General features: G+C 42.6%; 3 protein-coding genes across 3 annotated transcripts in view; 2 read left to right on the top strand and 1 right to left on the bottom strand.

The window, feature by feature from the left end:
• Clbn (Nuclear export mediator factor NEMF homolog Clbn) overlaps nt 1–23054 on the bottom strand; it is a 908728-nt gene that overhangs the window by 618682 nt on the left and 266992 nt on the right. Inside the window, exon 8 of the mRNA XM_071695085.1 lies at nt 11482–11652. Coding sequence (XP_071551186.1) covers nt 11482–11652 — 171 coding nt within the window. The remainder of the gene's footprint in view (nt 1–11481; nt 11653–23054) is intronic.
• On the top strand, nt 3751–4554 carry LOC139750981 (uncharacterized). Its single transcript, XM_071666030.1, has one exon. It carries the CDS (start codon nt 3845–3847, stop codon nt 4538–4540), a length of 696 nt encoding a protein of 231 aa, XP_071522131.1. The 5' UTR covers nt 3751–3844; the 3' UTR covers nt 4541–4554.
• On the top strand, nt 4900–7506 carry LOC139761182 (uncharacterized). The gene is given in 3 exon segments (XM_071689124.1): nt 4900–6099; nt 6219–6832; nt 6834–7506. Coding segments are annotated over 3 exon segments (2376 nt in total). The 3' UTR covers nt 7396–7506.

The raw sequence follows: 23054 nt of genomic DNA, 5'->3' as shown, positions 1-23054 counted from the left end.
CACTGTGCTCTGCAGCACTGCCATGATCTGCTGACTTACGCTAACCTGATACATCAAGTTCATGAATGCCTTGACATTTCTTGAATGGAGCAAGCAAGCATTTAAATGAAGAACACTTTACCTTGATCTTCATCTCATCATAGAGTTGCTCGGCCTTTTTGATGAGCAGTGGGCCAGAAATGGGTGCTCCCTTTGAGCACAGCAAAGCAAACAACCTATGAAGAACAAAGTCCAACTCATAAAGTTTTGACTGATGGGTGGTCTTGTTTGCCTTGAAAGTCTTGGACTAGCACTAACTAAATAAATGCCTCAATCTCTTACTGATGCTTTGCGATGTAAATAATCATGCCAACAATGAAGTCCTTCATAAATGCCCCCTTGGGCTCACCCTTAACTAGCTTCTTGCACAATGTCATCTTTCCAGGGCTTAAAACGATCCTCTTGATTCATGTGAGACACAGATGGCTTTGTGGAGCTCTCTGACAATGCTTGAAAGGGGCCACTGTCCACAATAGTAGTTCATGGTACACAAAATACACAAATATGCAAGACCAGCACATATCACTGTACCAAAAAGCACATGGGAGACGGTAAACAATCACAAGCAATGCAAAACGCTGGGTGATATCTACAATAACTGCTCCAGCATGATGTGCATATGATTTGAAATTTTTTTTACTTATTTCTTTTTTAATTTTTTCAGATAAAAGAAAACACACTCATTGAACATTTTGTTGTCTAGCATTATGGAAAACTAACAAAGGTTTCCCTATACTGTGGTTTATACATTATGCACAAATTGGCAATTAATTGAACATTAAGTGATAGGTGGTTACAATACTATAGTAGTAAACATACCATGTAGTTAGCTTAACTACGAGAAAACTGAGCTCTTTACTTGCTTAGGTATGCACTTATTCATGGATTTTTTATGACATTCACAATGGAAGGTATAGGAGTGTTCTTATATTTGTCTGTACAAGTTGACTCTGGTGATGAACAGTGGCACACTGGTCTGGGGCATTAGAAGGGAGGAGGTTTCAGCAACAGGGGTGTCAGCAGTTTATTACCAAACTGCTCTGTAAGCTGCCAGAGTTGGTCTGAGAGAATGGGGATGTTCGGCAATATGATGGCTTTTTGGTAAAACATGTAATATAGGCCCAGAAAGATTCTACATACTCTTTTCTGTACTTTTTCAAGCTGGTCTCTCTGTGTGGCTATTACTGTGGAGGACCAGGCTCTGGCAGAACAAAGATGTTACATATATTCCTGATAGCAGAAAATGTACTCATCTAAATGGAGAAGGCAGAGACAGTATGAGGAAAATTTGATGACAGTGCTGACATGACTCTTTAAATCTAAACAATCATCTACTGAGACACCAAGAAGTTTGAAGTCCCTGACTACCTGAGGGACATCAGGGCCTTGTATGATGTCTGGGGAAAGGATGTTGTTTGCACCCAGCCTGATGTGCAACATCACAATCTTGATGTGATGCTGTTGGCCTTAGTCCTCTCCTTAAGAATGTTGATAATGTGCTGATGGGCATTGATGACAGGAGAGATGCTGTAGATATTGATGCCAAAGGTGGTGTTGTCTATATACTTCCAACAGTTGTTTGTCTCCCTAAGGGCATTACTGATAAGGATGAAGAAGCAAAGCAGTCCCATTTTGATGCCTTGTAAGACATTGCAAGTTAAGGGTAAAGGAGTTAAGGTGGCCCCCTAAAAGTGAATCAGCTGGTGTTGTCTATTCAGGAAGTCCACCAGCCATGAGACAAGGCACTCCTGTAGTCTCCAGTCAATGGCTTTCTTTATAATATTATGAATGACCAAGTTAAAAGCCTTACTCAAGTCTACTCAAGTCTAAGAAGGTGAGTGTCACTGAGGTCATACATTTCTCCATGTTACAGTAATATGCTGAAAAGTCAGTGAGTGGTGAGAAAAAGACTTCATGTCAGGACAGGCCCAGTCAAACACAACACTCTCACAAATCAATCTGGGGATTGGAGTAATGACAAAAGGGTATAAGCCATTAAGATACTCTGGATTAGTGGATTTGGGTAGCATAGTGACATATCCTGTCTTCCAAGCTGTGGGGCATTTAGACTGTGTGAGTAAAGCATTAGTGATGGCAATTAGCAGTGTGGCTAAATCAGGGGAAAATTACTTATATAGTTTCACTGGATGATCTATGGATGTGGTTGAAAATTCGGGTGTAAGGCAATGAAGATGCCTAGCAACCTGATATTCCTCTATTGTGTTTGGGAGAGTGGGACTGTTAAGTGTAAAGTGTAACAGGAGAAAGGTGATGCTGGATTTTGGTAATTACTGGCAAACACTGGCAAATACATGATTATTTGGTGTGTGGCCTTGTCACTGTTCAGTTGATCTACACAAGGGGAGGGGATGACCCTTCACTAGTCACAGCCAGTTAATTCTTTTACTCTATCATACCACTGACTGGTGTTGGCCTGCTTCAGATGCTGCACTTTTGTTACATAATAAACCTTCTTTGCAGCTGGTACTTTCCATTGCACTCCGCTGCAAAGCTGCATATGGAGGCTGTTGCACCTGAATAAGTTGTTTGATATGGTGGGTGATCCAGAGAGCATCAGCCAGGTGCAGTGTTACTATCCCATGATAAAAGAAGTGCTAGTAGGCCTGGCTGCAGGTTTCATAATACTTTTCCCATATGAATTCAACATCTTCACTGGTCACTTGAGTTCAATGATAATGAGATGCCAACCAACAAAAATCTCTCTTCTTGAGTCAATAAGTGGCCAACATATTTTAGTGTCTGCCAGCTTGTGTTGGGAGGTGGTGGGGGCAGAGGACCACAATACTGGAGAGAGAGAGAGAGAGAGAGAGAGAGAGAGAGAGAGAGAGAGAGAAGAGGGGGGGATAGTAGTGCAGTGGTTAGCTGTGTCAGGTAATCAGGTCAAGAGTGTTTTGACCATGCGTAGGAAAGTGAATTTTACGTCAGCAAATCACACCTCTGCTAGAGGTCGCTTTCCCTTGAGATACGCTTTGCCGCTTCACGCCACCAGTTGCTGTGCTTCCTTCGCGCCTTCCAGACGGTTTTCTGCAGCTGCGAGCTTGGCAGCCTTCTTCCCGTGATCCCTCTGGAGCGGAAAGGTTTGCTACAGCCTGTGACCCAGTTTGGGGCTGGCTGCAACACCACCTGTGACCCGTTTAGGAGCGGGGAGGGAAGTGCGTTGTTGATGCACTTGTGGAGTTGACGACTCTCACTGACCTGCACCGCCGCCTTGCTATCGCCGCCGCCATGTCGGATGTCCCGGGCATACAAAGGTCGAGTAAGGAGGGCGATTCTGAACATGCCAGGCATGTGAGGAAAGGCTCCTCGCATAGGACTAGCTCCAGGAGCAGCCCTTCTCAGCGGGAGGCTCTTCAGGGCGGTAACAATAGACACCATGGTCACGTCACTGGTGATGGCGGTGACTCTGCTTCCTAGCACACACGTTCCTTGCCTTCTACCTCACGGGATGAGGCATCTGCGCCACCCTGGAACATGGTGATGGACGCTTTGGCTGCTTTACGTGGTGATGTGGAGAAATTGAAGGAGGAAGGGAACTTAGGCCCCAGTCGAGGGGCTGATGACGCCGCGGCGGCCGCCGATGTAAACACTGACCTTTCTAGCCAGGTGGTGCCTCCCTCGTGCTCGCCCACGGGTTTTTCGGGCTTTACTCCAGCTGAGCATTACCTTTCCAGTGATGATTGTGTCTCAGAATGACGGGCGGCCTGACAGTGTTCTCCTGCAGTGCGCCAGGGCTTACGGTCCTGTGGATGAGGTGTCTGATGGCATTGACCAGCATGTTGCCAATATGGTTAACCATGTATTTGCTCACGGCTTGCGAGAGGAGGAGTATAAGGAGATTTTGGAGGATGCTGCAGCCAAGAGGCCAGATAACTGTCATGCCTTAGCGCCCGTGGATTGCAACTTGCAAGTTTTAGATGCACTGAAGATTGATGCCAAGAAGGCAGACTTCCGTTTGAAGGATGTTGGGAAAGACATTATTACGGCTGCCTCAATTTTGACTAAGTCACTCACAGTGCTTGACAAGATCGCCCAGACTAGCCAACCACATGTTGCCCAGGAAGTGGGCATGCTTAATGGTGCCCTGGCACTCCTGGGTCATGCTAATCACAAGAATAATCTGGCTCGCCAGTTCATCATCAAGCGCGAAATTAACCACAAGTATGCTCACCTCTGTTCGGACAAGGTGCCTATGACTCGTCTTCTGTTTGGGGATGATGTCTCACTCTCAGCCAAGCACATTGAGGAGTCTGAAAAGTTAAGGAGTAAGATTGCTCCAAGGAAACCGCTTTCTACCTCGAAGTTTGGTCCTGGCAAGTTTAGGGGCTCTTCTGGGAGACTGCCATACAGGGGTTACATGGCCAGGTTTCATCCATATGGCCAACGCACGCATGGTCCCCGGAGTGAGCACAGGCAATCCTTCTCACGGCAGGGTCCTGAGACAAAAAACTCCCGAGGCCGGGGTCACAATCCCGGGCAGTAACTAAGGTGAGTCATCCTTTTCAAGCTGGCAGACTTCACTATTTTGTACATGAGTGGCATGCTATTACCAGTGATCCAAATATTTTAGATATTGTTCAGTATTGCCATTTAGATATTGATGTTGCTAACATTGGTCCTTTATTTGCTAAAGAAGTTGAGTATGTGTTTAATGTCGAGTAAAAGGAAATTGTTTGCCAGGAAATTGTACAGCTTTTGAGTCAGGGGGTTATCAAGGAGACCCAGAGACAGGAGGGGCAGATTCTTTCCCCTATTTTCTTAAGACGGAAAAAGGATGGTGGGTTTCAGATGATCCTTAACCTGGAAAAATTTAATAAATTTTTAGAGTACAAACACTTAGAGATGGAAAATTCTGAGCAGGCGATTCTTCCTGTTAACAGCGGTGTCTTCATGGCCTCTGTTGATTTGCGGCACGCCTACTATTCTGTTAAGATAGCTGAGAAGCAACAACGCTTTCTGTGTTTCAAGTGGCAAGGAAAAATTTATCAATTCACGTGTCTCCCTAATGGGGTTGCAGATGGTCCCCATCTGTTCACTAAATTAATGAAACCTATTTTTGCTGTACTTAGAGAGAAGGGACATATCATCACAAGTTTCATTGATGATACTCTTATTTGTCACTGCACTTTTGATGGATGTTGTGAGAGTGTGCGTGCCACTGTTGACTTGCTCAAGAAGTTAGGTTTCTGTATTAACGAAAGCAAATCTGTCTTGGTCCCCACTAAGCGCTTGGAGTATTTGGGGAACATTATAGATTCTGAGACTATGACAGTAACATTGCCTGATCGTAGGATACACAAGATACTACCATGCTGTGAGGAATTGTTACATAGTGACAGAGCCAAAATTCGGAATGTGGCCAGAGTTGTTGGGCTACTAGTTGCAGCCATTCCAGCAGCAGAGATGGGGAAACTGCATTACAGGCGGTTAGAATGTGCTAAGATTGCTGCGTTAAGAGTCGCAAAAGGTATCTTTGACAAATGGATGGTGGTCACTCATGAGATGAGATTGGACTTGCTTTGGTGGGTATCTCATATTGCATTGCAAAACAGACAGATTTTTCGAAAGGGTACAGAATTGGATCTGTATACTGAAGCATCAAATTTAGGTTGGGGTGGCCACCTCAATCAACAAAAAGTTAATGGGAGATGTTCATTATCAGAATCTGCCTTGCACATTAATGCAAAGGAACTCAAAGCCATCTCCCTGGTAGTGCGCTCATTTGCATCTCTTCTCAAAGGACAACATGTTCGGGTGTTCTGTGATAACACGACGGCGGTGACCTATGTCAATGAAATGGGCGGCACACGGTCCTCACTGTGTAATGACATTTGCCGTGACCTTTGGGAGTGGTGTGCGGTGAATGATATCTGGCTTACCTGCTCTCATGTACTGGGTAAAGTCAGTCTCATGGCAGACGCTGCATCTCGGACATTCAATGACAGGTATGAGTGGAAATTGAATGAAGAACTCTTTAGGGCCCTCTCTGAAGTATTTGGGGTTCCGAGCATTGATCTCTTTGCTTCTAGACTGAATGCTCAAGTGACTCGTTTCTGCTCCTGGAAACCTGACCCAGATGCAGAACATTTTGATGCCTTTTCTATCTGCTGGTAGCAGTTTGAACTAATCTATCTTTTCCCACCCTTTGCTCTGATTGCCAGGTGCCTACAGAAAATTCGAGCAGAGTCAGTGAAGGGGTGGATGATATTGCCTCTCTGGCCGTCCCAGCCCTGGATGGGGACTGTACTCACTTTGCTGGTCAAGGAACCACGGCTGATTCCGAGGGGGGCACACGTCTTGCGTCACCCATCGACGGAGGAGGAACACCCCATTTTCCGACACACCCGACTGATGGCTTGCCTCTTATCCGGCAATGTCTGCGAGACAGGGGCATTTCTCAGGCAGGTACGGACATCATCCTTGCCTCCTGGAGACCTGCGACTGCGAGGCAGTACCAGCCACACATTAACAGGTGGTTACAGTTTTGTGGTAGCCGGAACATCGATCCCTTTGCTCCCACTGTAACTAATATTGTGAATTTTCTGTCTGTCACTTTCCACAGAGGTGTTAGTTATACTTCAATCAACACTGCCAGGGGTGCACTCTCCTCCCTGGGGATTACTGTGGATGGTTGCAGTGCAGGCAGCCATCCTCTTGTCACCAGGTTCTTAAAGGGAGTTTTTAACTTGTGGCCATCTGTCCCTAGGTATACAAGAACTTGGGATGTTCAGCAGGTGCTACAGCATCTGTGTGCCATGGATCCTTTGTCCTCCCTCTTTAAAGGATTTAACACTGAAGCTTGTGATGTTGATGGCACTTACGCAGGCTGCCAGAATACAAACTTTGCATTGTTTGTTACTGAAGAATATTAGTTTTGGGCAGGATTCTGTTTGTGTTTGGTTAGGGGAAACTATTAAACAGTGCAGGCCAAAGTTCAATGTGCGGTTTGTGACCTTTAAAGCATATTCTACTGACATTAGATTGTGTGTGTGTGAAACTCTGAAAATGTATATTGCTAGGACAGAGGAGTTCAGAAATTCTGCACATCAGGAGAATGGGAAGTTACTCCTAAGTTTTATCAAGCCCCACAAGCATGTAACGAGGGACACTGTTGCACGGTGGATTCAAACAGTGCTTTCTCTGTCTGGCATAGACTCCAGCCAGTATTCAGCGGGCAGTGTTCAGCCTGCAAGTGCATCAAAAGCCAAAGCCATGGCTCTACCGATTGGACACACCATGGCAAGGGCTGGGTGGTCCAGGGCTGCCACTTTTGCCAAGTTTTATGACAAGGAGATTGTCCCGAGTCACGATCCTTTCCAAGATGCTGTCCTTCAATAGTCTGTTCATTTTGTTTGCATAGGAGATGTTGTCTCTTGTCACCTGGTCCATGGCTATGTGAATATCTTACTATATTGCAGTTGGTTACTGCTTGTATCATTTCTCCTCTCTGCATGTCTACAGTACAACACTCACATGGCTTCAAAACCTCGTGGGAAAGCAACCTCTAGCAGAGGTGTGATTTGCTGACGTAAAATTAATGAAGTACATGAGACTTACCGTAGGTCAGTTGAAATGTGCTTTGAATTTTATGAAGCAAATCACCTCTGCTAGAAGGGAGCTTTCACATGTCCACCTCTCCCACCCTATGCTCTGTAGCGTCTTGTGGCTTACATATTTCTAGCAGTGCAAAATGTTCAGTTACTTTCATGTGGTTTGTCGTACTCTTTAAAGTCTGGTGGCGTGAAGCGGCAAAGCGTATCTCATGTGAAAGCTCCCTTCTAGCAGAGGTGATTTGCTTCATAAAATTCGAAGCACATTTCAACTGACCTACGGTAAGTCTCATGTACTTCATTAATTATCAAAGACAGATGTAGCTGTTCTTGGAGGCTGATGGTGTCTGCATCAATCAAATCCCCATATATCACAAGCTTAGAACGAGAGTACCTTGCCCTAAGAGTGTCAGATGTGTAGGTTAGATCTTTTAACAATGCCTCCCTGGTGGGGGATCATGGCAGCTGCTATACCATAAAGTAAATGATGGAGGAAGTTTGCCATAGGTGGTTTGCTAGCATAATGCTCATCCATAACACTTCCAAACTGTTAACTGTCAGCTGGACTGGACATAATTATCTGTGATGCAACTTCCCTCACATTTTGATGAGGGAAGGCGGAAGAAGGAAATGCAGTCACTCATAATGCATATTTCAAGAGTAATCTGCCAGGCCTCTGTTACTACTATGCTTTGGCCATGAACAAACATGGTAATGATTGCTAGTTCCCCCAGTTTGTTTGGTAGGGAGGTAACATTTGATAGCAGCAGGGTTGGCAGTTTATACCACTTCCTCAGAACTTCAAAATGTTTTAAGAGTTTGATTTTAGACTTATTTGGTCTGCATTGCTTTCTCTTGGTAATCAGTGTTTCAACTGATTTTCCATAATCTTACTTGCACATACCTTTGCCATTAAATACATTTAATGACTTTAACTTCTTACAAACACTGGCGTTGGGATAACCATCACCCATTTTCAGATGACTGAGCTGAGTGTAGGTGTATGTCAGTATTGTAGTGTTTACATCAGGCAACTGCAGCCCTGACCCTGTAACCATAGCTACTATTGGAGACACTGCAACAATGTCACTGTTCACAGGTAAAGTTATCTGATTAACATTTTTTTTTTTTCATGCTTGACTGCCATTTCTTGCATTGGAAGGTAGCACAAAAAAAAAAAAAAAAAAAAAGGAAACCTGCTCACATCCATTCTCTAGCTGTCCTGTGAAATACATCAAATCCACAACTCCCTATCCACAACTAGGCCCCACAGACCTTACCAAGGTTTACCTCAGATGCTTCACATCTGGTTTAGTACACCTGCTGACAGCACATTGAACCCAGTATACCAAATCATTTCCAATTCCCTTTATTCCTTGCATGCTTTTCACTCTCCTGCATGTTCAAGCCTTGTTCACTTAAAATCTTTTTCACTCCATCTTTCCAACTCTAATTTGGTATCCCTGTTCCCCTTGCCCCCCCCCCCCCCCCCCCACCTTCTGACAAATATATCCTCTTTATCAACTTATCCTTACTCATTCTCTCCATATGTCCAAAACATTTCAGTATATCCTCTTCAGCTCTCTCAACCACACTCTTCTTATTACCACACATCTCTCTCTTACCATTCTATTACTTACTCACAACACATACTTACCTCAACATTTCATTTCCAACTCATCCACCCTCCTCCACACAGCCTTATCTCTAGCTCATGCCTTGCATCCACATAATATTGCTACGACAATCATACCTTCAAACATGTCCATTTTTGCCCTCCCACACAATCTCTCTCTATCCACACATTCGTCAGTGCTCTCAGAACCTTCGCGCCCTAACAAACCCTATGAGTAACTTTCATTTTCCATTCACTGGCATGTACACCCCTAGGTCTCTAAAACACTTCACTTCTCCAATTTCTCCCCTTTCAAACTCAAACCACAACTACCCTGTCCCTCAATGCTACTAAACCTAATAACCTTGCTTTTATCCACAATCATTCCCAGCTTCCTCCAGATTCAGTCACCAACTTCTGCAGTTTTTCATCTGAATTTGCCACCAGTGCTATATCATCAGCAAACAATAACTAAATCAGTTCCCAGACCCTCTAATCCACCTCAGACTTCATACTCGCCCCTCTCTCCAAGACTATTGCATTTCCCTCCCTCACCATCCCATCCATTAACAAATCAAAGAACCATGGTAACATCATGCACCTCTGCCACAGACCAACCTTCACTTGGGATCATTCACACTCCTCTCTTCCTAGTCCTGCACATGTCTTACACCCTTGAAAAAACTTTTCACTGCTTCTAGCAGCTTTCCTCCAGCACTCTTTATCCTTAAGACCTTCCACAAGTCATCTCTATCAACCCTATCAAGTGCTTGTTCAGATCCATAAAGCTACAAACAAAAGTATTTCTCATACTTATTCTTTAAAGCAAACACCTGATCCACACACCCTCTACCACTTCTGAAACTATAATGTTCCTTCTCAGGCTGATGCTCTTTTCTTGCCTTCAACCTCTCAATCACTACCTTCCATACAACTTACTCGGTACACAACCTCTGTCATCAGAATGTATCTCTTACTATAATATTCATAGGAATTTAACAGTCTTGAGAAAGATGTAGTTCCAATCAAGTGCAATCCAAGTATTCAGGTGGGGGGGAGGGTTCAGGATGACAGTTGACATGTGGTGGCCTGGGAGTGCCACAAACACATGTCTGTTCCCAGGGAGGGTTGGAGTGTGTGTCAGAATATTTCATGTGCCTTCCAGCCCATGAATTCTTGCTTCATATATTGTGATGTTACTATGCAGAGAACTTGCCTATATGAAAGTTAAAACAAAAATAAGGGACAGGAAGTGAGAGCTGTGTAGCTGCAGGGCAATACATGTATACAAAAATGTGTACTGAGCACAACCTGGAAGAGAAGGCTGCCTGGCCTCACTAGTCCTCTGAAAGTTTGAAACTGATAGATTGAACGATTTTTTTGAGGGACCATCTTTCACCACCAACCTTTTATTTCTAAAAAGTCTTTGTAATTAATATGGGTTGCACCTCTTTCCAGCAATCTTGGGACCTGGCCATTGCTGGACCAAAGAAAATGCTGGAAAACAGAAAATGACACATAAGTCATACACAGTCGACGATCCAATTTCATAGTACTCAGTCTTTACAGAAGTTCCTTTATCTAATATTTTTTTGGTAACTCCAATTTTTTCAAGCATAGATAATGATTTGTGCTTATGCTTATTAGCACTAGCACCATCTTCTGCACCTATTCATCTCTTGGGCGATATCCTGAAGGGCTACAATTCAGCTAAATATATGAAATTAACAGGACTGTTAATTAGCTCAACAGCAGTGTAAACAGATTCTGGTGCCTTAGGGCTGTTAAAAGTGCTGCCCTGGTGACAATTTCACAAACTAATAACTGATGGTGGCAGATTCAAAACGTGCCAGATCATGGGAGTTGCCAGGTCACAGAGTGCCAGATTAGAGAGGTACAACCTGTAATAATAACATGCTATAGCTTCATTTCCATGATTATAGAATTAAAAAGGTACCATTAAATAAATGTTGATGTCAGTAAGTTTACCAGAACCACAATAAATGCTGGTTAGGGCAGTCATCCAACCCAATTCCTCCTCACTGTGCCATTGCAGCTGAGCATTGTGAAAGGTCAGCTACTGAAGCCAACTGTCAGCAGTTTCTGGGCTATGTAAAGATACAAATTCTTCAATTTCATAAAAGAATCTGAACATCTGCTACTACTATTTGGTCCACTTAGCCAGTTTATCTCCTGATGGTGGCTTCAAAAAGGAATGATTTTATATGATCTCTATTTGAAAGAACACAGCAGACTTACCAATTATATGACCCTGCAATTCACTCGTCTTCTGTGAACTACTCAGCTCCTGCAGTCGACGTTCATGGTCACGCTTTACATTTTCCAACTTCCTGAGTGCTTCCTTCTCTTTCTGCAGAGCTCTGTGATCAATTTTGCCTGCTTCCATCTTTGAAAAGTATTCATCACATGCTGTTAAAAAAGACCATACAGTAATGAGCAGAACTCCAATCTAATATATTAAACTAAAGAATCTTATTCAAAAAGTTATGAAAGGATACAATAATCACCTCCATTGATAAAATCTAAACTGTTTGTCAGGTTCATTTCCTGAGGTGAATAAAGCAAAAAAACCTTTGTTAAAGATAAATTCACAAACATACTCCAGTAATAACATTGGTCAACAACTAATTTTCATTACAAATGGCTTGTGCTGTACCTGATGTAGTTTTGGATGCTGATTTTGAAAATGTAAGCTTTTTCTTGTATCACATCTACTTTTCATGAGATGAAAACTATATTGTTGCATCTGGCCCTAATGGCCTTAATTACCAATGGCAACCTCCAGAGTGGATGTGCCATAAGTGTTCAAGCATGTGCATCTTGAGATCATTCCAGAATGTTCTAAAAGCTGGTAGGAAAAAATGCTTGACAAGGTTTATGTGCATGCCCACAAAAAGAGTATAAATAGGCTGAACCACAATGAGTCAGTCAGTCTTGGTTTAAGTGTGACCCACTGAAATACTTCTGTTTTTTTTTTTTATGCCTCTGGGAAAGTCGAGGAACTTCCAGGCATTATAAGGAGTCAGACTGGCTGCCATGAAGATCATATGAGCCAGGAATTTTGAGTGTCCAAGATAAGCCTCTGGTTGATCCACAAAACATTCTTCCACCACTCCACATTGAGCTTGGTCTTATGAAGCAATTTGTGAAAATACTAACCAAGAAAAATTCAAAAGGATTCTAGTGTGTGGTGAAATTTCTGAAGATCACTGAGGGCAAGTTGAAAAAAAGGCATCTTCATCAGTCTGCAGATAAAGGAACTCCTAAAAGACCACAATTTCAGCACACATCTTGATGACTTGGAGCTGGAGGCCTGGAACTCTTTCGGTTGGCTATGGGAGAATTTCTTGGGAAACATAAGATCTCTGGAATTTGAAGGCAGCATGAAAAGACTTATGAAATCTTATGCTGCTATGGGATGTAGAATGTTGCTCAAAGCACATTTCCTCCATTCACATCTTGGAGCAGTGTCTAACGAACAGGAAAAGCTCTTCCATCAGGACATCAGCACAATGAAGCATCAATCTCAGGGCTTCAGGAAGGAAGGAATGCTTAAAACAGTACTGCTGGATGTTATACAGGGATGAATCTAAGTCAGAGCACCATAGGAGGTGGTCCAAAGCTCAACCCTTTTGCTTGTAAAGATTGCCATAGAAGGTTAAAAGCTCAACATTTTTAGCTTGTCCTTCTGGCTAGGATCTTCTTTGTATACCTTCTACCTAAGATTACTGAATTTCTACAATAAAAAGTTTGAACTGGTACAAATCTTATCTTGTCTTTGCCCAAACATCATGTAGCTGCAGCTGAACTGAAAAAGTATGTATCCATAGAAAGAAAATGTGATGTGTTGTACTGAAATGGACAAAAAATTCATAATCTGCATTGGATATATGTCTAGAAAAGTTAAACTCCATCCCTGATGAGAGAAAAAAGTTCAATTTTCTTGTGCCTTTATAACAGTATATCTTATCATGATAAAATCATCGTAAGAAAGCAACATCATGAGAATGTTAAAAGACTTAAATTTTCTAAATGTTTGGTGTCTTTTTAATCATCCTCTGTCAGATTTTGAACAAGGTGCCACAGATATGGAAGGAATCTACATAAATCATCGTAAAAACCAAAAGGATAACATGTCAAAAAAAACTTACCCAGCAATTTAATGACATTCTGTCTATCAATCAATTTCATCCTGGTTAATTTGCTGTCAAGTGGATAACAATTCCTGGTAATGGACCAATCAGGCTAAGAAAACAACATGCAAGAAAAGTATGGGTATGTTTGAAGGAATAGTGGTTCCAACAATGTTGTATGGTTGCGAGGCGTGGGCTATGGATAGAGTTCTGCGCAGGAGGGTGGATGTGCTGGAAATGAGATGTTTGAGGACAATGTGTGGTGTGAGGTGGTTTGATCGAGTAAGTAATGTAAGGGTAAGAGAGGTGTGGAAATAAGAAGAGCGTGGTTGAGAGATCAGAAGAGGGTGTTTTGAAATGGTTTGGGCACATGGAGAGAATGAGTGAGGAAAGATTGACCAAGAGGATATATGTGTCGGAGGTGGAGGTAACAAGAAGTGGGAGACCAAATTGGAGGTGGAAAGATGGAGTGAAAAAGATTTTGAGTGATTGGGGCCTGAACATGCAGGAGGGTGAAAGGCAGGCATGGAATAGAGTGAATTGGATCGATGTGGTATACCGGGGTCAACGTGCTGTCAGTGGATTGAATCAAGGCATGTGAAGCGTCTGGGGTAAACCATGGAAAGCTGTGTAGGTATGTATATTTGCGTGTGTGGACGTATGTATATACATGTGTATGGGGGGGTTGGGCCATTTCTTTCGTCTGTTTCCTTGCGCTACCTCGCAAACGCAGGAGACAGCGACGAAGTATAATAAAAAAAATAATATATATATATATATATATATATATATATATATATATATATATATATATATTATCCCAGGGGATAGGGGAGAAAGAATACTTCCCACGTATTCCCTGCATGTCGTAGAAGCCGACTATAAGGGAAGGCAGTGGGGGGCTGGAAATCCTCCCTTTCTTTTTTTAATTTTCCTAAAGAAAGAACAGAGAAGGGGGCCAGGTGAGGATATTCCCTCAAAGGTCCAGTCCTCTGTTCTTAACGCTACCTCGCTAATGCGGGAGGTGGCGAATAGTATAAAAATATATATATAAATATATATATATATATATATATATATATATATATATATATATATATATATATATATATATATATATATACACACAGACATATACATATATACACATGTACATAATTCATACTGTCTTCCTTTACTCATTCCCATTGCCACCCCGCCACACATTAAATAACAAAACCCTCCCCCCGCATGTGCGTGAAGTAACGCTAAGAAAAGACAACAAATGCCACATTCGTTCACACTCAGTCTCTAGCTGTCATGTAATAATGAACCAAAACCACAGCTCCCTTTCCCCATCCAGGCCCCACAGAACTTTCCATGGTTTACCCCAGACACTCTACATGCAATGGTTCAATCCACTGACAGCACGTTGACCCCGGTATACCACATCATTCCAATTCACTCTATTCCTTGCACACCTTTCACTCTCCTGCATGTTCAGGCCCCGATCACTCAAAATCTTTTTCACTCCATCTTTCCACCTCCAATTTGGTCTCCCACTTCTCCTCATTCCCTCCACCTCTGACACATATATCCTCTTGGTCAATCTACCCTCAGTCATTCTCTCCATGTGACTAAACCATTTCAAAACACCCTCTTCTGCTCTCTCAACAACACTCTTTTTATTACCACACATCTCTCTTACCCTTACATTACTTACTCGATCAAACCACTTCACACCACATATTGTCCTCAAAAATCTCATTTCCAGCACATCCACTCTCCTCCGCACGACTCTATGTATAGCCCACGCCACGCAACCATATAACATTGTTGGAACCACTATTCCTTCAAAAAAACCCATTTTTGCTTTCCAAGATAATGTTCTTGACTTCCACAAGTTTCTCAACACTCATGGAAATTTAGCCCCCTCCCACACTCTATGATTCACTTCCGCTTCCATAGTTCCATCCGCTGCCAAATCCACTCCCAGATATGTAAAACACTTCACTTCCACCAGTTTTTCTCCATTTAAACTTACCTCCCAATTAACTTTTCCCTCAATCTTACTGTACCTAATAACCTTGCTCTTATTCACATTTACTCTCAACTTTCTTCTTTCACACACTTTGCCAAACTCAGTCACCAGCTTCTGCAGTTTCTCGTCCGAATCAGCCACCAGCGCTGTATCATCAAACAACAACTGACTCACTTCCCAAGCTCTCTAGTCCACAACAGATTGCATACTTGCCCCTCTTTTCAAGACTCTTGAATTCACCTCCCTAACGACCCCATCCATAAACAAATTAAACAACCATGGAGACATAATGCACCCCTGCCGCAAACCAACATTCCCTGAGAACCAATCACTTTCCTCTCTTCCTACACGTACAAATGCCTTACATCCTCGATAAAAACTTTTCACTACTTCTAAGAACTTACCTCCCACACCATATACTCTTAATACCTTCCACAGAGCATCTCTATCAACTCTATCATATGCCTTCTCCAGATCCATAAATGCTACATACAAATCCATTTGCTTTTCTAAGTATTTCTCACATACATTTTTCAAAGCAAACACCTGATCCACACATCCTCTACCACTTCTGAAACCACACTGCTCTTCACCAATCTCATGCTATGTATATGCCTTCGCCCTCTCAATCAGTATCCTCCTATATAATTTACCAGGAATACTCGACACACTTATACCTCTGCAATTTCAGCACACTCTTATCCCCTTTGCCTTTGTACAATGGCACTATGCAAGCATTCCGCCAATCCTCAGGCACCTCACCATGAGTCATACATAGATTAAATAACCTTACCAACCAGTCAACAATACAGTCACCCTCTTTTTTAATAAATTCCACTACAATACCATCCAAACCCGCTGCCTTTCCGGCTTTCATCTGCCGCAAAGCTTCTACTACCTCTTCTCTGTTTACCCAATCATTTTGCCTAACCCTCTCACTTTGCACACCACCTTGACCAAAACACCCTATATCTGCCACTCTATCATCAAACACATTCAACAAACCTTCAAAATACTCACTCCATCTCCTTCTCACATCACCACTACTTGTTATCACCTAACCATTAACCCCCTTCACTGATGTTCCCATTTGTTCCCTTGTCTTATGCACTTTATTTACCTCCTTCCAAAACATCTCTTTATTCTCCCTAAAATTTAATGATACTCTCTCACCCCAGCTCTCATTTGCCCTCTTTTTCACCTCTTGCACCTTTCTCTTGACCTCCTGCCTCTTTCATTTATACATCTCCCAATCATTTGCATTATTTCTATGCAAAAATCGTCCAAATGCTTTTCTCTTGTCTTTCACTAATAATCTTACTTCTTCATCCCACCACTCACTACCCTTTCTAATCTGCCCACCTCCCATGCTTCTCACACCACAAGCATCTTTTGCATAAGCCATCACTGCTTCCCTAAATACATCCCATTCCTCCCCCACTCCCCTTACCTCTTTTTTCTCACCATTTTCCATTCTGTACTCAGTCTCTACTGGTACTTCCTCACACAAGTCTCCTTCCTAAGCTCACTTACTCTCACCACTCTCTTCACCCCAACATTCTCTCTTCTTTTCTGAAAACCTCAACAAATCTTCACCATCCCCACCACAAGACAATGATCGAACATCCCTCAAGTTGCACCTCTCAGCACATTAACATCCAAAAGTCTCTCTTTCGCGTGCCAATCAATTAACACATAATCCAATAACACTCTCTGGCCATATTTCCTACTTACATACATATACTTATGTACATATATATCACTATTTAAACCAGGTATGCCCAATCACTATTCCATTTTCTGCACATAAAGCCACAAGCTCTTAACCATTTCCATTTTCAACATTGAACACCCCATGTACACCAATTATTGCCTCAACTGCCATATTACTCACCTTTGCACTCAAATCACCCAACTCTATAACCTGTTCTTATGCATCAAAACTACTAACACACTCACTCAGCTGCTCCCAAAATACTTGCCTCTCATGATCTTTCTTCTCATGCCCAGGTGCATATGCACCAATAATCACTCATCTCTCTCCATCCAATTTCAGTTTTACCCATATCAATCTAGAGTTTACTTTCTTACACTCTATCACATACTCCCACCACTACTGTTTCAGTAGTGCTACTCCTTCCCTTGCTCTTCTCCTCTCACTAACCCTGACTTTACACCCAAGACATTCCCAAACCACTCTTCCCCTTCACCCTTTCACTCAGGGCCAAAACATACAGGTTCCTATCCTCAAACATACTACCTATCTCTCCTTTTTTCTCATCTTGGTTACATCCACACACATTCAGACACCCCAATCTGAGCTGTTGAGGAGGATGAGGACTCCCCACGTGACTCCTTCTTCTGTTTCCCCTTTTAGAAATTTAAAATACAAGGAGGGGAGGGTTTCTAGCCCCCACTCCCGTCCCCTTTAATCGCCTTCTATGACACGTGAGGAATGCGTCAGCGAGGTAGCACAAGGAAACAGATGAAAGAATGGCCGAACCCACCCACATACAAAGGTATATACATACACATCCACACACGCAAATATACATACCTATACATCTCAACGTATACATATATATACACACACACAGACATATACATATATACACATGTACATAATTCATAGTCTACCTTCATTCATTCCCATCGCCACCCCGCCACACATGAAATAACAACCTCCTACTCCCTCATGTGCGCAAGGTAGCACTAGAAAAAGACAACAAAGGCCACATTCTTTCACACTCAGTCTCTAGCTGTCATGTAATAATGCACCAAAACCACAGCTCCCTTTCCACATCCAGCACCCACAGAACTTTCCATGGTTTACCCCAGACGCTTCACATGCCCTGGTTCGATCCACTGACAGCACGTTGACCCCGGTATACCACATCATTCCAATTCACTCTATTCCTTGCACGCCTTTCACCTTCCTGTATGTTCAGGCCCAGTCACTCAAAATTAATTTCACTCCATCTTTCCACCTACAATTTGGTCTCCCACTTCTCTTCGTTCCCTCCACCTCTGACAAATATGTCCTCTTTGTCAATCTACCCTCACACATCCTCTCCATGTGACCAAACCATCTCAAAACACTCTCTTCTGCTCTCTCAACCACACTATTTTTATTACCACACATCTCTCTTACCCTATTAATACTTACTCGGTCAAACCACCTCACACCACACATTGTCCTCAAACACCTCATTTCCAGTACATCCACCCTCCTCCGCCCAACTCTATCTATAGTCCACGCCTCGCAACCATATAACAATGTTGGAACCACTATTCCTTCAAACATACCCATTTTTGCTTTCCGAGATAATGTTCTCGACTTCCACACATTCTTCAACGCTCCCAAAATTTTCAACCCCTCCCCAACCTATGACTCACTTCTGCTTCCATGGTTCCATTCGCTGCCAAATCCACTCCCAGATATCTAAAACACTTCACTTCCTCCAGTTTTTCTCCATTCAAACTTACCTCCCAGTTGACTTGTCCCTCAACCCTACTGTACCTAATAACCTTATTCTTATTCACATTTACTCTCACCTTTCTTCTTTCACACACTTTACCAAACTCAGTCACCAGCTTCTGCAGTTTCTCATACAAATCAACCACCAGTGCTGTATCATAAGCGAACAACAACTGACTCACTTCCCAAGCTCTCTCTCATCCACAACAGACTGCATACTTGTCCCTCTTCCCAAATCTCTTGCATTCACCTCCCTTACAACCCATCCATAAACAAATTAAACGACCATGGAGACATCACACACCCCTGCTGCAAGGCAACATTCACTGAGAACTAATCACTTTCCTCTTCCTACATGTGCACATGCCTTCCATCCTCAATAAAAGCTTTTCACTGCTTCTAACACTTTCCACACACACCATAAATTCTTAATACCTTCCACAGAGCATCTCTACGAACTCTATCATATGCCTTCTCCAGATCCATAAATGCCACATACAAATCCATTTGCTTTTCTAAATATTTCTCACATACATTCTTCAAAGCAAACACCTGATCCACACATCCTCTACCACTTCTGAAACCACACTGCTCTTCCCCAATCTGATGCTCTGCAAATGCCTTCACCCTCTCAATCAATACCTTCCCATATAATTTCCCAGGAATACTCAACAAACTTATACCTCTGTACTTTCAGCACTCACTTTTATCCCCTTTGCCTTTGTACAATGGCACTATGCAAGCATTCCGCCAATCCTCAGGCACCTCACCATGAGTCATACATACATTAAATAACCTTATCAACCAGTCAACAATACAGTCACTCCCTTTTTTAATAAATTCCACTGCAATACCATCCAACCCCGCTGCCTTGCCGGCTTTCATCTTCCTCAAAGCTTTTACTACCTCTCCTCTATTTACCAAATCATTTTCCCTAACCCTCTCACTTTGCACACCACCTCGACCAAACCACCCTATATCTGCCACTCTATCATCAAACACATTCAACAAACCGTCAAATTACTCACTCCATCTCCTTCTCACATCACCACTACTTGTTATAACCTCCCCACTTGCACCCTTCACTGAAGTTCCCATATGTTCCCTAGTCTTACACACTTTATTTACCTCCTTCCAAAACATCTTTTTATTCTCCCTAAAATCTAATGATACTCTCTTACCCCAACTCTCCTTTGCCCTCTTTTTCACCCCTTGCACCTTTCTCTTGACCTCCTACCTCTTTCTTTTATACATCGCCCACTCATTTGCATTATTTCTTGGCAAACATTGTCCAAATGCCTCTCTCTTTTCTTTCACTAATAATCTTACTTCTTCATCCCACCACTCATTACCCTTTCTAATATGTCCACCTTCCACGTTTCTCATGCCACAAGCATCTTTTGCGCAAGCCATCACTACTTTCCTAAATACATCCCATTCCTCCCCCCCTCCCCTTACCTCCTTTGTTCTCACCATTTTCCATTCTGTACTCAGTCTCTCCTGGTACTTCCTCACAGAAGTCTCCTTCCCAAGCTCACTTACTTTCACCACTCTTCAGCCCAACATTCTCTCATCTTTTTTGAAAACATCTACAAATCTTCACCTTCGCCTCCACAAGATAATGATCAGGCATCTCTCCAGTTGTACCTCTCAGCACATTAACATCAAAAAGTCTCTCTTTCATGCACCTATCAATTAACACGTAATCCAATAACAATCTCTGGCTAACTCTCCTACTTATATATGTATACTTATTAATGTCTCTCTTTTTAAACCAGGTATTCCCAATCACCAGCCCTTTTTCAGCACATAAATCTACAAGCTCTTCACCATTTCCATTTACAACACTAAACACCCCATGTACACCAATTATTCGCTCAACTGCAACATTACTTACCTTTGCATTCAAATTACCCATCACTATAATCTGGTCTCATTCATCAGAACTACTAACATATTCACTCAGCTCTTCCCAAAACACTTGCCTCTCATGATCTTTCTTCTCATGCCCAGGTGCATATGCACCAATAATCACCCATCTCTCTCCATCCACTTTCAGTTTTACACATATCAATCTAGAGTTTACTTTCTTACACTCTATCACATACTCCCACCACTCCTGTTTCAGGTGAAGTGCTATTCCTTCCCTTGCTCTTGTCTTCTCACTAACCCCTGACTTTACTCCCAAGACATTCCCAAACCACTCTTCCCCTTTACCCTTGAGCTTTGTATCACTCAGAGCCAAAACATCCAGGTTCCTTTCCTGAAACATACTACCTTCTCCTTTTTTCTCATCTTGGTTACATCCACACACATTTAGACACCCCCAATCTGAGCCTTCGAGGAGGAAAAGCACTCCCCGCATGACTCCTTCTTCTGTTTCCCCTCTTAGAAAATTATATATATTATATTCTATTTTATTATTATAATATTGCTTTTTATTATTATAATTTTGTCGCTGTCTTCCGCGTTTGCGAGGTAGCGCAAGGAAAAAGACGAAAGAAATGGCCCAACCCACCCCCATACACATGTATATACATACACATCCACACACACAAATATACATTCCTATACATCTCAATGTACACATATATATACACACACAGATATATACATATATACACATGTACATAATTCATACTGTCTGCCTTTATTTATTCCCATCGCCACCTCGCCACACATGGAATAACATCCCCCTCCCCCCTCATGTGTGCGAGGTAGCACTAGGAAAAGACAACAAAGGCCCCATTCGTTCACACTCAGTCTCTAGCTGTCATGTAATAATGCCCAAAACCACAGCTCCCTTTCCACATCCAGGCCCCACAGAACTTTCCATGGTTTACCCCAGACGCTTCACATGGCCTGATTCAATCCATTGACAGTACGTCGACCCTGGTATACCACATCGATCCAATTCACTCTATTCCTTGCCCGCCTTTCACCCTCCTGCATGTTTAAGCCCCGATCACTCAAAATCTTTTTCACTCCATCTTTCCACCTCCAATTTGGTCTCCCACTTCTCCTCGTTCCCTCCACCTCTGACACATATATCCTCTTGGTCAATCTTTCCTCACTCATTTTCTCCATGTGACCAAACCATCTCAAAACACCCTCTTCTCCTCTCTCAACCACGCTCTTTTTATTTTCACACATCTCTCTTACCCTTACATAACTTACTCGATCAAACCACCTCACACCACATATTGTCATCAAACATCTCATTTCCAGCACATCCACCCTCCTGTACACAACTCTATCCATAGCCCACGCCTCGCAACCATACAACATTGTTGGAACCACTATTCCTTCAAACATACCCATTTTTGCTTTCCGAGATAATGTTCTTGACTTCCACACATTCTTCAAGGCTTCCAGGATTTTCGCCCCCTCCCCACCCTATGATTCACTTCCGCTTCCATGGTTCCATCCACTGCCAGATCCACTCCCAGATGTCTAAAACACTTTACTTCCTCCAGTTTTTCTCCATTCAAACTTACATCCCATTTGACTTGACCCTCAACCCTACTGTACCTAATAACCTTGCTCTTATTCACATTTACTCTTAACTTTCTTCTTTCACACACTTTACCAAACTCAGTCACCAGCTTCTGCAGTTTCTCACATGAATCAGCCACCAGCGCTGTATCATCAGCGAACAACAACTGACGCACTTCCCAAGCTCTCTCATTCACAACAGACTTCATACTTGCCCCTCTTTCCAAAACTCTTGCATTCACCTCCCTAACAACCTCATCCATAAACAAATTAAACAACCATGGAGACATCACACACCCCTGCCGCAAACCTACATTCACTAAGAACCAATCACTTTCCTCTCTTCCTACATGTACATATGCCTTACATCCTCGATGAAAACGTTTCACTGCTTCTAACAACTTGCCTCCCACACCATATATTCTTAATACCTTCCACATAGCATCTCTATCAACTCTATCATATGCCTTCTCCAGATCCATAAATGCTACATACAAATCCATTTGCTTTTCTAAGTATTTCTCACATACATTCTTCAAAGCAAACACCTGATCCACACATCCTCTACCACTTCTGAAATCACACTGCTCTTCCCCAATCTGATGCTCTGTACATGCCTTCACCCTCTCAATCAATACCCTCCCATATAATTTACCAGGAATACTCAACAAACTTATACCTCTGT

Source organism: Panulirus ornatus, chromosome 1 (assembly GCF_036320965.1).
Source record: "Panulirus ornatus isolate Po-2019 chromosome 1, ASM3632096v1, whole genome shotgun sequence".
Lineage (NCBI taxonomy): Eukaryota > Metazoa > Arthropoda > Malacostraca > Decapoda > Palinuridae > Panulirus > Panulirus ornatus.
Note: the sequence above shows the minus strand (reverse complement) of the source record. Positions and strands in the feature narration are given on the sequence as shown.